Source organism: Myotis lucifugus, unplaced genomic scaffold (genome assembly GCF_000147115.1).
Source record: "Myotis lucifugus unplaced genomic scaffold, Myoluc2.0 scaffold_6, whole genome shotgun sequence".
Taxonomy (NCBI): domain Eukaryota; kingdom Metazoa; phylum Chordata; class Mammalia; order Chiroptera; family Vespertilionidae; genus Myotis; species Myotis lucifugus.
Genome location: NW_005871054.1, coordinates 1765840 through 1781954, shown reverse-complemented (window position 1 = coordinate 1781954; position 16115 = coordinate 1765840). Strand labels below are relative to the sequence as shown.

General features: G+C 33.4%; 1 protein-coding gene across 1 annotated transcript in view; it reads left to right on the top strand.

Annotated features, from left to right (window-relative positions):
• The window catches only part of EHBP1 (EH domain binding protein 1), a 276286-nt gene that overhangs the window by 219412 nt on the left and 40759 nt on the right, over nt 1-16115 (top strand). The window contains exons 16-20 of the mRNA XM_023745988.1: nt 1629-1736; nt 5175-5299; nt 7886-8024; nt 8180-8286; nt 10904-11027. Of these exons, the coding sequence (XP_023601756.1) occupies nt 1629-1736; nt 5175-5299; nt 7886-8024; nt 8180-8286; nt 10904-11027 (603 nt within the window). The remainder of the gene's footprint in view (nt 1-1628; nt 1737-5174; nt 5300-7885; nt 8025-8179; nt 8287-10903; nt 11028-16115) is intronic.

Here is a 16115-nt window from a genome sequence, read left to right as displayed (position 1 = left end):
TAGTAAACTATTTCTGACGCAGTAATACGAGGAAGTGTTCTGAACAATTATTTAGCATTTAGAAATATTTATTTATGTTTACTATAAAATTTTTTAGAGAAGAATCTTTGAGGATAATGAAGATGAAGATGTTGAATTTTACGAAAGTAATCAAATAGTTGTGCTAAGCATAGTTGATTGTACTTAAATAATATACCCAAATATAATGCCATAGGGTCCTATAAACATTTAGCAATGTTTTTCCCTGGAGGCATTTCTCAATCTTTTTTTCTTTGTTGTGTTCTTCTGAACAGCTTATACAGTACATGGGAAGTCTTCAGTAAATGTAAACTATTATTAATGCTGCCCGATTAAAAATAAGCTGTAGAGTAGTAGAGATATTCTTTAACTCCTGGGGCTAGGCAGATATTTCTCCAAAAGGTTACACTGCCTGTCAATATCAGAATTTAAATTTTACTCCTAATATGCAAATCAGATCATTGCTATGCCTTTTTAAATGTATAAATATCAAAATTACTTAACCAATTTTTATTACTAGGACTTAGAAAGGAAAAAACATACAATAGAAATCTTTAATGTAAAAAAAAGACTCAATAAATTGTGATCTAAAACAGTTTACTGTGTAAAAAAAATCATGTAAGACTTTCTTATTTTATGTATTTAACTATACATATGTGTGTGTGTATGTGTGTGTGTGTGTGTGTGTGTAATATACTTTATTCTTGACAGTATTACAGATGTCCCCCATTTTCCCAACCTTTGCCCCCTCCTCCCAGCCCCTGCCCTATGTCAGGCCTTCACCACACTATTGATGTATTTACTTTTGAATAATAACAGTTTTTTCCAGTATTAATTCTTCCAAGATGTACTGTGTTGTTTCTGAACTTTCTTTTGCATAAAGGTACTGTCTATTCTAGTCTTAATTTTGTCTTTTAATTTATCTGTAATGCTTTTATGATAATCTATAATAATAAAAGCATAATATACTAATTAGACCAGATGACCTTCCGGATGAAGCTGGGTCTTCGAGGGAAGCCCGGGTCCTGGGTGCCAGAGGGAAGCTGGTACCGGCAGCCAGGGAAGGAAGGCCTACTCTTGCACCAATTTCATGCATCGGGCCTCGAGTATTTCATTAAAAGCACCAAAGCATTCATTTTCATACAAATGATTTAAATATAGCTACAAATTTTTAAAGAATTACTTGTGTCTTTACCACTTATATCTAATCAATGATAAAAATGTGAAACATAGAAATATTATTTGATGACTTTGTTACCAAACCAATTTATTTTTGTATGCCATTATTAGTGATCACTAATAGAGTACTTTTTAAAATATAGCAACTCAGTGAGCTCAGTGATTCAGAGACAGTGTGTGGCAAATTGTCAAAACCTTTGCATCTGCTTTGATGTGACAGTTCATCTTTGACATATGAATTTAAAATATAAATGTTAATCCAATAGTGAAAGAGTGACTTAAAACTGATTTTTTAAACTTGCTGATCTGTGTCAGACTTGAATTTGAATAACTAATTAAAATACTGTTTTTTTCTTCTTTAGTGTTTTGGACAAACAATATAAAACAAATAATATACAATATACTAACATTATTGCTACATGTGCCTACAGATGAAAATGATAATATTGAGATAGATACTAACGAGGAGATTCCTGAAGGCTTTGTTGTAGGAGATGGAGATGAACTTACTAACTTAGAAAATGACCTTGATATTCCCGGTAATTTCAAATTATAAATACTTTGTGTCCTGCTGCATGGCAAACTTTATCATTATATTTTTATTATTATCTCATTAATTGTGATAATAATTTTTTTGTAGTTTTATTACATCTTATGTCTTCACAAATCATTTCACTAAATCCACCTTTCATCAATTTTGTAATTATTTTGTTTTAGGTTTAGTTAAAATTAGCAATAAAATTGGAATAGCAAATTGTAGCTTGTGTTCTCTTCTTACTAAGGTTCACTTTTTTATATGTAAAAAAAAAAGATTTATTGATTAATTTGAGAGAAAGAGAGAGAGAGAAACATCAATTTATTGTCCACCCATCCATGCATTCGTTGGTTGCTTCTTGTACGTGCCCTGACCAGAGATTGAACCCACAACCTTGGTGTATTGGGATGATGCTGTAACCAACTGAGCTACCCAGCCAGGACTGAGATTCACTTTTGTATTTTATGTTATATGATATAATTTGTAGGCATTCAATAATTGGTTCCCTTCTTAGCCTAAATATTTCGGTATAATGTTGTAAGGTATAGATGTAGTACCTATGGAATACTTCAAATGTAAATCAGATTTTCTGACTTGGTTAGAATTGACTATCTTAATTGTAATATTATATTGCAGATTTTGTGTTTTATTCTCTTTTTTAGTTTCTTTTTTATTTTAAATATTACTACTAATTAATTTATGCATACTTAATTACAATAAGACACTTTATTTGAAAACTGCTTATATAAACTGCTGTTGAATTAATCACATGTCTTATATCAATAAATATTATACCAATAATCACATTGGTAATTAACCTTTTAAGTTATTTTTTAAATATAAACATACTGTGGTTTAATAGATGAGTGGTTCATGTAAGTCAACAGCAGATAGCTATACAAAGTTTTATATACCAGAGGGGTTCCATAAATGCTTATTGAATTGAATTCTTATAGCAATAAAAAGTCTTAGTTATTTTCCAGATTTAAAGGTAAGGAATTGAAGTCCTTAATATTTATCTTTCCCTATAAAAAGCTAAAGGGAGTAAGAGCAGGTCTCTTAGCACTGACATGCCTCTGAAATACTAACCTGCTTTGTTTTTTTCCTCTGTTTGAAATCATTCTGTTATTTCTCCAGAAACAATCAACCAAGGTCTTCTTATCTATACAGAGCACCTAATAAAAGTTACTGCTCTTTTGTCAGTAACTCCTTCATGGTGTAGTATTGAATTATACTCTACCACAGTGATGGCGAACCTATGACACGCATGTCAGAGGTGACACGCGAACTCATTTTTTTGGTTGATTTTTCTTTGTTAAATGGCATTTAAATATATAAAATAAATATCAAAAATATAAATCTTTGTTTTACTATGGTTGCAAATATCAAGAAATTTCTATATGTGACACGGCACCAGAGTTAAGTTAGGGTTTTTCAAAATGCTGACACGCCAAGCTCAAAAGGTTCGCCATCACTGCTACCAGGTAGAGGTTGTGTATAATTGTGGAAGTCCAGGAAAATGTTGATATTTAAGGAAAAATTTTAAATGTTTATTCCAAAATTAGGACTATCTTTCATTTCTTTCTATTTAAAATACTGTAGAACTTAGGCAAATTTGATTTTTCTTTATGAACAAGATTTTTGTTGCCACTTACCCAGCCTCTCACCACAACCATCACCAGAAGCTTTATCAGAAATCAGCAATGACCCTTTCCTGCTGAGGATACCCATAAGTACAGAATTGAACCCTTTATATTAAGTTCTATATTGAAGTATAGAACCAATGACAATAAGGGATGCATATTTCCTCATTTTACAATTGAGTATGAAGACAGGAAAAATTAGCTATTGCTTAGGTAATGTGAAGGGAATTTTCTAGTTTAGTTATAACAACTTTGTGGGACACTTAAAGTTTGGCTAACATTAGGCCTAATAGGCTTAACTCTTGTCCTTTTTAAAAACTCTCTTCCTACTTTATGCCAAAAAAGAAAACCCATCTCAGCCTTCCTGTTTGTGAAGTTAGCTAATACATTGTTTACAACTCTCAAGAATGCCAAAAAGTGTTGGCATGTGCATAGGACAAACTTTCCAAATCAGGCTATGGTTTATTTCAAGGCAATAAGAAATAGGAATGCAGACTGGAATCTGGAGGCATACATTATGATTTTTATCCTTGCTTTATTTTCCCCAAAATTCTTTTTTTAATAATGTTTTAATAATAAATTGTTTAATCTTTATCTTGATTTGACCATAGTTCATCAGATATTGTTTAAAAGAGAAGCCTGGTAATATAAACTAACCAATTTGCATGAGAGTAATGATAATAGCATTTATTAAGAGTCTTATAATTAGAAAACTTATTAATCTTTATGAAAAATATCTTTTACCAAATGGTTGACATATCTTTTCCAAGTATTTTATTAAATAGTTGCTTTGAGTGAATTTAAGTAGAATTATTTTATTCCATTTGTTTCTATTACATTATTAAAAATTATTGTACTTGCTAAAAATAATTTGAAATGGTTAATTTTAAAGTTATAGCCATATTTTTGTTTATTTTAAATTTCTATCCATATTTAATACATTTTAAATTTTTATCATCTTTATTGTATTTCTGCCCTCCCATTAGAAGGTATTTGTAAGCATATACCCTGTTTCAATGCTATATATATGCAGATAAACATTGGGTTCGAACAGTGTTCACATGACTGTCTGAGATCATGTTAAGGACTTATTTTAATGTGGTAGCATATGTATAAATTTAATATACTAGAAGAATTTGAAACTCTAAAATGTAACTTAGAATCAAATGAATCACCTTTAAAAATCTATTTTAAAATGGCTTGTTTTATTATATCTAACCTACTCATATAAATATATACATCAAATATAGGCTTAGGTTTTCAGAAAAGCATAGCTACTATTAACTATAGTATAACTGAATTATCTTTAGGTATATTGACTATGTTCTTTAAAGGGACTGATTTTGGGGGGGAAATATATATGTTTATACATACACTAACAATATATGCTAAGAGACTAAATTTTAATTGTTCCTACCACAAAAAATAAATGATAATTATGTGATATGATAATAGGTGTTAACTAATGCTGGGGTGGTAATCATATTGTAATATATAAATTCATCAAGTCAACACATTGTACATCTTAAACTTACACAGTGTTATATGTCAATTATATGTCAATTAAAAATGATTATAGTCAACATACCTATTGACTACTCAATTATACTATAGTTATAGTATGTAGTTACACATATATATGATAAGAATTCTGTATATGTCTAGATTGATGTGCTATTATACAATCCTAATGTCCTTTTTTAAAATACAGTAATATTTTTATGGTGTGCCCTAAATTGATAGCCTATACATCTAAATGCATCTTACTTAGTAATTCATAGTGTTTGCATATTTAACAGAACAAAAGACTAAGTTGGTGGACTTGAAGCTGAAGAAGCTCCTAGAAGTTCAGCCACAGGTGGCAAATTCACTCTCCAGTGCTTCTCAGAAAGTTATAACCGAGAGCTCAGAGCAAGACATTAAGGTAAATCTTACTTGCTTAAAATATTTGATTAGGTATCTGTGTATTCTAGCATTTTATAATCCTAAAATCAATTTCTTACCAATTATTCACATTAAGATTAAGATACACAAATTTTTATTAAATAGCCAATAAATTAAATACCAATATGGTAATCAGTATTTACCTACTATTTTCAGAGAAAACTACTCTTTGATGCTGGTAAAAGTAGAAACTATTCTTGACTTTTATATGTATTTCTATTTTTCTAAGAAGAATATTGCTAAGAGAATTCTAGCATATTTTTATATAATCCTCAACCTTTGACTTGTTTAGATAAACTAAAACTCATGTCAGTTAATACCTGAATATGGTGTGTGATAGAATATAAATTTTTATAAACTTGCATGTTTTGTATCCATACAAATTTTACCTTTTTTAGGATTTCAGCCAAAATGCCACATTATAATAATTTTATTATTATTATTATTATTATTATTATTATTATCTGTTACTCCATTCAAGCCCTCCCCCCCCCTTTTGTACTGTATCATTAATATTTTTCAAGCTTTAGGGTACTTCTAGTCCTGTATAATTTTTCACCCACCTGCGGACTTTGGGGACTGCCCTGCTGACTGAAAGGATTTCCTTTCCCTGACACAGAGATGCTTTGAAGTCCCAAAACAATGACTTTCATTGCTTTTTCCTTATACTGTCGGTTTCTATAAATTGGTGATGAAAGTGTGTGGCAGCACCAGAGGACTTTTGGTCTCTATCTTTGAACAAAAGGAAGCCTGGATCAGGTCTGATTTTTTTTGCGTTCAATTTAGCTTTCCGCAGTGGACTTAATGCAGAATGAAGCTGGCCTAAGAATAATACAATGGATTGAAAAGGCTAACTGAATTAGTGGGTTTAGAGGAATACATTTGTAAAGTGGCAGAAGTCCCCAGTCATAAAAAGGTTTCTTAAGATGGGATTTGCTGGCTAATCGCACTGATATTTTAGCATGTTGCTATTAGCCATGTTTATTTATTTTGGTAAAGACTTGAGTTTTAGACTTCTGAGCAGTTATTATAATAACAATTGAATACATACTTGTTTTTCCTTTTTATTGCATTTATTGGGGTGACAGTGGTTAACAAAATTATACAGGTTGCAGGTGCATAATTCCACCACATATCATCTGTACAGTGTATTGTGTATTCACTACCCTAAGTCAAGTCTCCTTCCATCACCATTTATCTCCCCTATAAGCTCTTCTACCTCCCCACTCACCCTCTCCCCGGCAATCACCACACTGTTATCCGTGTCCATGAGTTTTTCTTTCTTTATTTTTTCTTTTTTCTCATTCCCTCCACACTGTTCTAAACAAACAAACCTAGCTAGCATGATATTAATAAATATATGACTTTAAAAAATAGAAGTATTTTTATTATTAAGCCTTAATTATTTAAACAGATTAAATAGATTTTGCTTTCCAATAAACTCTTGTATAGTAGTCTTTAAAGTTATTCCAATAAAAGGTGTGCTTTAAACAGCTTGTCTTTGTATGGATCTTTTTAGTTAAGATTTTTTTTAAATGGTGCTTATAAAGAACATATACAGTCCATCTGTTCTCTCAAAGCTTTCAGCATTGATTTGGGGTTTTATTTTTTTTAATAAAATGCAGTTTACACGTTTATAAATGAGGCATTCTGTGTTTGTGGAAAAGGATAAACTGTTACCTTCCCTTGAGGATTCTGTATCCCAGGCCTCCTTGAGGCTAGAGAATAGGCCATTGGAGGACTCCCTCATTACCGATTGTCTCAATGCAGAGGAAGGGCAAAGTCTTGGTAGCTTTTGATAACCAGTTTCAGCATTCAGCAGGCTTAGCTATTAGTCATGCATCTTAGCCTTTCCCTATTTACTTTCAAAACACTTAATAAAAATAATAAAAGATTAGGTATAAAATGAAATATTTGTTTGGTACACAGCACCTCGATATCTGCAGCTTCCACACATTGCGGTGGTTCAGTCTTCTGGGATATTTCTTGTTGATAGAACCATTTGAATTTGTTGCCAGTATTAACATAGGAAGCTCTAGAAAAGATAATTGTAGTTTCCTTAGCTGCAAAGGGCTTACTTACAAATCTGGCTTTGGAAAGTTATAGCTGATGAATGCAGTTCAGTGAGGTAGTATTAAAATCCTACCTTTTAGCCTTCATCCAGCATTAATAGTTTATCTCAATGGGCATAAAATTAGAAACTAGCTCTTCTTGTCATACAAGTCTGTGGGGCTGTACAAACCAATGGGCCAGAATAGTGGGGGGAATAGACAGAGGCAACATGGCCTTTAAATGATACATATCATCTGGAGGAAACACAGGGGTTCACAGTGTCTGATGAATCAAATTAGCAAGAGTGAGCCTCTATTTAAACCAGGTCTCCTGTAAGCTTTTGGTTACAGGTAACAGAACTTGCAGTTGAGTTATTTAGAGCTCTTTAAAATACTTTTTCTTTCAAAAAGTTTCTAAATTGGCATTATCTTAAATCAGTAAATATTGTTTTACTGATAGGCAATTTCATGTTTATAATATCGGGACTCTCTTATTGTGTTTGTTTTACTTTTAGAATGGCACAGAAGATCTCCAGGCTGAACGATTACAAAAAGCGACAGAAAGATTTAGAAATCCTGTTGTGTTCAGCAAGGATTCTACAGTCAGAAAAACTCAACTTCAGTCTTTCAGTCAATATGTTGAGAATAGACCAGGTAGGTACACTTTTTTTAATGTTTTCCCATCTTATGATTTAACATTATTTAGCTGTATATACATATATGTTAAAAAGCTGATACTGTAAATTCACATTTCAATACACAAATATCAAGCTTTATAATAATTTAACATGTCTTTACTTTTTTTTAAGATATAAAAAGACAGAGATCAATACAGGAAGATACAAAGAAAGGAAATGAGGAGAAGGCAGCGATAACTGAAACTCAGAGGAAGCCATCAGAAGATGAAGTGCTTAATGTATATTAATTTTTTGTGTGGTTTCATGATTGCTGATAATTCCAAACTGTATGTGGAAATAGTGCCTTTATTTGTTAAAATGAGATGTTAGGTTTTTTAAGATGTCAATCTCCAGTGCATTCAAAGCAGAGTGAGAGGGGTGCACTGTTGAATTAGTCTGCAGTGTGGTGATAATTGTCAGATAAAAAAAAATGAATTTTTCAGAGTTCCACAGCCCCAGCTTCCTTGAGACATTTCCATCAGGGCACTTCCCACAAAGAGATTCCAGTATTGATCTACCGGGAGGATTTTAATTATTACAATAGCAGATACCGCAGAGCTGCAGTTAGAGGGAAAAGTCACATGAGACCTGCTAGAATTTCTCAGCCAACCCATTTTGTTGGCTTGGGTTAATGGGTGTTCAACCTTTCCATTATCCAGATCAGCCGTGAATTACTAGCTGAATGATGTTTGCATTAATATAATATATATGGTAATTTCTTCACTTAATTAACAGGGAGGTTCAGCTCAGTAGGGGTATGGGCTGATCATGTGTAAAATTGATTTGTGAGGGAAATATTTGATAGACCGCAGGGAGAAAGCTGCTTTTGATGGACAGCTTTGGGACAGAAGCAGGAAGAACAAGTTTTAACTTGAATTTTTGTCTGGAAGCATAGCTCTCTTTAATGGTGCTACTTTTTTATGTGTAAATATTTTTATTGATTTTACTATTAAAATAGTCTTTGTTGGTTTTTAAAATACTTACAAGTGTACCCAGAATTACCAACTACATTTTAGGGCCCTAAAGAACTTCTTATATTTAATCTGTGGTACTAAGAACCTAGTACATAGAACAGCTCACTGGAATATCCTGATGAAATATTCAGTATAATTTTTTAAGTTACAGAATATGTGAGGATACTATATACTCACACTAAATAAATCTGATTATAAACTGTTTTTAACTGAATTAATCAGTAAAAAGCAATGAAGTTTTATGTGTTGCTTATCACTTCTGCTTTCTTATATCTTTGCAAAGCACTATGTGTGTTTTGACCCTCTGGATGGAATGAGAAAAGTTGATTTTGAAAATGCTCTGCTGTCTGAAAGATAGGTACAAAAACCATTCACCAGATTATTCCGGATTTTGAAGTTACCATTAGCATTTCTTCTGTTATAATTTTTTCTGTTATATTTCATATTGAGAAAGAATGATATCTCTTTAGTGTGAATCTTTTTAAAAATACAGTGACTTATTTGATTACACTATCCAGAGAAATTGTCAGTTTTATAATTTAATATTTTAAGATATTTCAACTTTGTCAACTACCATAATCAATTTAACAGTAAGGTGGTATAAATTGAGTTAACACGTGAGTACACATTATTTAGAACTTCTAAAGATATGTAAGTTATACGTATGGCTAGACATGTTTATTGAACTTGAGAATTCTAAAATATGCTCATAAATAACATTTCTTGATATTTGTTTCTTATTTAAGGAGTACCGAAGGATAATTCCTCATGGCTTCTTAGAGATTAATATGCTTCTAAGTAGGGAAGGGATTTGACAACAGAGGATTGTTCGCATTCATTTCTCTGAATAAATAATGTTGTAAGTGCTGGTGGTAGTAGTGATGGTGCTGAGAGTAATCACTTAAGCAGTTCTTCAGTATTTCTCAGCTACCCAGGAAACATAGCCTTAAAAATGCCCCAAGGTAAACAGGTATTCCAAATCCAAAGGGAGCTATAATGAATCCATTTGTAACTTTCCTGTCCTTAATTATTTAAATTTACAATATGAAAATAAGAATATACTATACTGGTACTTTATAATAGAACTGCTGCTTCAAATAAAACTTCTAAGGATAATATTTTTTAACATGATGGTTGTAAAAAGTAAAATTTCAAATTTAATCAAATGGAAAGTAAACCAAATCTGCATACTAGTTTCATTAGATCCTATGTAGCAAGGTTTGAAACCACCTGTCACGTTAGAATTCACAGCTACAATAATTAGTAATACGTCAACAGAATGACATGTTAAAGTACAGGAGCCAGCTGGAGGGAAGACTGGAGATATTAGAAACGAAACTTCTGTTTTTATCATTTTTAAGAGCATTTTAAATAGTATACCCATTATGAAAATAAGAAACCTCTCTTTAATTTTATATTTTTTGTAAGAACAAATCTGCCTGATTTTTTCAGGACAGATGCTTTAAGAAACAATTCTTTAGTAAAACTCCAGTTTTGTATATTACGGTTTTGAATTAAAGGTGTCATTGGTGTTTGTTTTGGCACTCACCATGGGGAAAATTGTCTTCTGTCCTCGTTCATGCTTAAATAACTGACTCAACTGTGAGGAGAATTTTTTCTAATTTAGTGTTAACTCTTTAAATCTGGCAAATCTGGGTATTAAATTATAAATATATTACTAAATGGTTGAGATTTTCTCTATTCAGAAAAGTTTTCCTAAACATGAAAATTCTTTGAATCACAGGGAGTTGCTTTTTGGTACTAAGGGTGATAGTAAGGGTATTTGGTTCTCTAGGTAAGTGCTTTACTAAGTGTTTGTAGAAAGGAAAAATGCAACTTACAAGTGATTTTATTTTTCCTTCCTGTTTGTTCTCGTTAACAGAAAGGGTTCAAAGACACCAGTCAATATGTTGTAGGAGAATTGGCAGCACTAGAGAATGAGCAAAAGCAAATTGACACCCGTGCCGCGCTGGTGGAGAAGCGCCTCCGCTATCTCATGGACACAGGTACGGTGCCCAATTACACTGTAAACAGTTTTGGCAAATTGAGCGTTCACAAACTCTTATAGAGTTTTGGAAGTGTGAATCTTTGAAGCCTGAATGTTCAGCAGAACTGCCTTGAAAATAAAAAGGCTGCGATTTGCAGCCACCTCTCTGGGTCCTGGTGATAAGAGTGCCTTCATGGGAAGTGATAACTCGCCCTGATACCGTGTGAGCCAGCACTATTGAACAGTGTGCTCATCCATGCAGAGTTGGAATACACATCTGTGCCTCATTGATATGCCACTGCTTTAAAAAAAAAAAAAAGTAAGATCTTCACTGTTCTACTGATTCATTGGGGGAAAAAAAAGATTTGGGCAGCTAAAGCCATGTACTGCATGAAACAGAGCACTGTGCATAGGGGATGGCTCCATGGGCTAGATCACTGAAATTTGAGAATACTATCTGGTTACTGATGCTCCACAATATTTTTTTTTTCAAGAGAACAGGTTTTTAAAAGTCTGTAATACTTTGTGTCACAGTTGCATTTGGAAGGATTAAGGTATATGGGAAGGTTTATACAAATGGGTTAGAGCAGCAAGTTAGCTCCTAACCAGAGGGTAGATTGGCATTTGGTGCTGATTGCCAGTAGTGATTGAATAGATCTAAGTGCACAATAAGCTATTGGGGGGAAAAACAGTATGTGTGTTTACATACACATATTTCTCTAAAATGCTATTCCTACATAGGGGTAAAAATAAGAAATAAATTCAAATCATACCAATTAGAAAAAATGTCAAAATATAAAAGTAGAAAATCTATTCCTTTAATCAAATTAATTGATTTAATGGCAGTGTTAAAATAGATTAATAAAGTAGTAAATTCATCAATTTGTAGTAATAGGATTGGAAAACTTTCCTGAAATTTTTCTTCTCTATTTGCTAAGAATATATTTACAATTAAAGAACTCCTCCAAAAAAGTTAGATGGGACCTTTGAAAATGTCTACACTCGTGAAATCAGCACATACTAGAACAGAAAGAGACCTTTGGCTTTATCCGGCCCATTGGGTTTCACGTGTGTTCGGTGGAGCCCTAAAGCTTCTTCAGAGGCACCTGGGGGCTGCCAAGACAATAAGGCAGCAGAAAGCAGACAGGCTTCTGGGTTTCTTACCTTACTTCAAACAGAATAGCTCTGACTTTATTTATTTGAAATAGCAGTCTTCTTGGAAGAGTTCATTTAAAGAAAAGGTTCTGTCTGGCTGGCATGGCTCAGTGGTTGAGCGTCGACCTATGGTTCGATTGGGCACATGTCTGGGTTGCGCACATGATTCCCAGTGGGGAGCATGCAGGAGACAGCCAATCAGTGATTCTCTCTCATCATTGATGTTTCTATCTCTCCCTCTCCCTGCCTCTCTGAAATCAATAAAAATATATTTTAAAAACGTAATAAAAGGTTCTACTGCTTAAATTTTAAAGCCAAAAAAAACTTAAAAAAATTTTTTGGAAACTACTGCTAATCCTCTCATTGTACAGAGGAGACAGAGGCACAGGAAAAGCTCAACATCATATAGATGAGTAAGTGGCCAATCTTGGACTAGAATTCAATTCATGAAGGATCCTATCATGCAGAATCCTTCCTTCTACACCACATTACCCAGAACACATTTACCATTGCCCTAACAAATTACCTGTATGCTTGATCTTATAAATACACATTTGTTTGTATTCAACAGATATCCCATAAACCAATGTATTATTTCACATTTGCATTTTTCCTCTAATTTTTAAGGGATGTTGAAAATATTAGTTGTGTTAACTATATAAAAATGTAAATTAGGTAGTATAATTTCTGTAATATATTTTAAAATTATTGTCATTAAATATTTTAAGGAGACTAATTTTTTTAAGTAAATTCTTTCAAGTGAACCATCTTTCCTTTTTGTAGTGGGTAAAATAGATGTTACTATATAGGAAGCCTTGTGCAGCTAGAAATTGTTTCCTTTTCTTCATTCACACTTGAAGCCTGATTTATTGAGGCTTCTAACCAAAAGAGACTCAAGTTCTCCTTCCCATTCCACATATTACTAGTGAAGCTTTGAAGTGGTTCTCTTCTAACTCCAGATCATTTATAATCTAAAAGTTATGGAGTACAGATTGATTCTAGAACCCTTGCAGGGCTTTATATTTCTTACTTTGCAGAACAAAATCTGATCTAGCCTGGGTTCACTACTATAGATTCAGACTAAAATTGACCTGGTTCCCCACCCTGATGTGCTCCAAGAATCACCTGGACTGTCTTGAACCTCTTCCAGCCCTCAGAACGGTTTCCTAATATGTGCCTAAATCCTACCTAGTATCTAAAGTAAGAAATAAGACATTAGAAAGAGAAAGCATATATTCATCCTTTTCTTTGCGGGGAGGGGTTTAATAGTTCCAACTTTTCATTTATTATAGTAGTTAATACCTTTTCTCTGGTATGTTACAGTTGTCTATGTACTTTCTGAATCTCAGTCTTATAATTAAATAGAGCAGATAGTATCCATATTATTTTCATAAGGAAACTGAAGCTCAGATGGGGGAAATGACTCATTTAAGATGGACTAATTAGTAATGTTTGAATTAGGGCTTGAGCCCAGGTTTTTAGGTTTTCTAGCTCCTAATCAATCCTCTTTCCTTCCATATCTTCTTTACAGAACAAATGTACTTTATCTACTATACTTTTTATATACTTGTAGATGCTAACTATATACAATTTTTTTATTGATTTGAAATTCACATATCATAAATTTTACATTTTAAAGTATACAGTTCAGTAGCACTTCGTACATGCATAATGTTGCACAATCACCACCACTATTTCCAGAGCTTTTCCTCACCCTAAGCAGAAATTCGTAAGTGGAATCTAACAGTAGTAGTCCTTATGTGTCTGGCTTCTTTCACTTAATATGATTTCAAGGCTCATCCATGTTGTAACATGTACCACCAATTTATTCCTTTTAATGGTTAAATAATATATCACATTTTATGTATTTATTCATCCATTGAGAGACATTTGGATTTTCACTTCCTGGTTACCTATCAACATTTGTGTACAAGCATCTCTTTGAATCTCTGTTTTTACTTCTTTGGGTTATATACCTAGAATTGGAATCAATAAATCATGGTAATTCTCTATCTAACTTTTTGAGGACTATACTCAATTTTAAATGTACTGTGAAGTACATTTAGAAGTTGACTTTGTGGAATTGAGAATATATTTTCCAAAAGAAGCACTGTTAAAACTATCCACAGCCCCAACAAACCCACAAAAAACTTATTTATTTAAATTATAACTAAAATAACACAAACAGTTGTCCTAGATTTGAGTCCTTGGTTTTCAGAGCTTGAGCACCTATGGGTTTTTAGCACCAGACCCTGAGACATTGAAGCTCTAGCATCCTGACAGGGGTTAAGTGGAGCTTGATGGTGGCCCAGACTGCTGTGCATTTCTTCTGGTATGTGGGAGAAGGCTCTAGCAAGAAAGGAGCAAGGCAATGTAAGAGAGAACCTCAGTGTATCCAGCCATAAGATAGGGATGTGCAAGAGATGAAATGGCAATGAAGGAGGAAGGGCTCAAGGGATCCCAACATTCATTTGGCGTAATAGCATCAGTGGCAGAGACAGAGCAGCTGTGGGGATTTATATTTCTGAACTTGAGTAACCTTAAATCAGTGATCCTCCGCATATTAAATAACAATACTGTGTAAGTGAGTGAGTGAGAGAGTGTGTGTGTGTGTGTGTGTGTGTGTGTGTGTATTTCTGCCATTCCACCTTGGGATCTGTAAAATCCCTATGCAAGCACTAGAGAAATTTTTTTCCATCAGCTTTTAATGGTCTTTTGTTATTGGTTTGGGGCTTTTTTTGTTTTTGTTGGTTTGATAATTGTTGCAGGGGATGAATTTTTACATTTCCAGCACCTAAAGTTTGTAATGGTTACTTCTTTGGCAATAGTAAAACTTATTAGTTAGGAACATATATGTGTTCTAAGCTGACATTTTGTATTAAGTATGGCGCTAATGAATTCTTACCTTGAAAAAATGGAGTTCAGAACAAAAATGTTGATGGGCCCTTTTACTAAAGTGCTGCAGATAATGTTACTATTATGGATGGTGTTTATTTTCCATTCCCTATCTGTTTTCATTTGATGGTTATCAAACTTTCTTAGTGTAGAACTGTAGTGTTTTAAACTAATGGTTTGTTTTTTTTAAATGACAATATTTACATTTTGAATGCATAATTAAACATGGGGGATTACAATAAAAGTGTATCTTACAACTTCAGAATCTTCAAGCACTGATAAAAAATGATCATGATAACTTCATAAGTCCCTGGGCCAAAAATACTAATTCTGTAGCTTTTTGTAGACTATCCACTACAAAAACCTAACTAACCATTTAAAAATATTAAATATACCTTGAGAAAATAAGAATTAATAAAAAGAAATAACTTTTCTACACATTCCTCAGAATGTTTCTTTACCTCATCATTTGAGGAACACAGCATAGTTTTAAAGCAGAGAACTAGGCCCACAAAATTTTTGAGTTGTAAAAATAACAATAACAGTCAATATTTATTGTGTATATGTCTGGCTGTATGGAAACTGTTTTAAATGCATCATTTCCTTCTCACAATGGCCCTATGAGATAGATTCCATTACTAATTGGGACTATTAATAATCACATTTTTCAGTGAGGAAACTGAGGCTCAGAGAAGGAAGTAACTTGCCCAATTCATACAGTTCTCAAGTAGTGGAGCCAAGAGTCAAACCCAGTCTGATGGCTCTGGAACCCAACTTCTAGCTACCTCATACCACATGACATGATCTCTGCTTCATCTCTCAATGTTCTTAGAGGTGAACTTCTCCTTTTCCTAGAGGCTTATTACTAACTAGAGGCCCGGTGCATAAATTCGCATAGGTGGGGTCCCTTGGGGTGGCCTGCAGGGATTGGGCCCCCGCTCACTCCCCGCAGCCCCGCCTGGCACCCTTTCTTCCCTCCCACCCCTCCACCCCTGCCTTGACCTGGCGCTGCCCCCTCACCTGCTCCACAGTTCCGCCTGTGGGGCAATCGATTGGG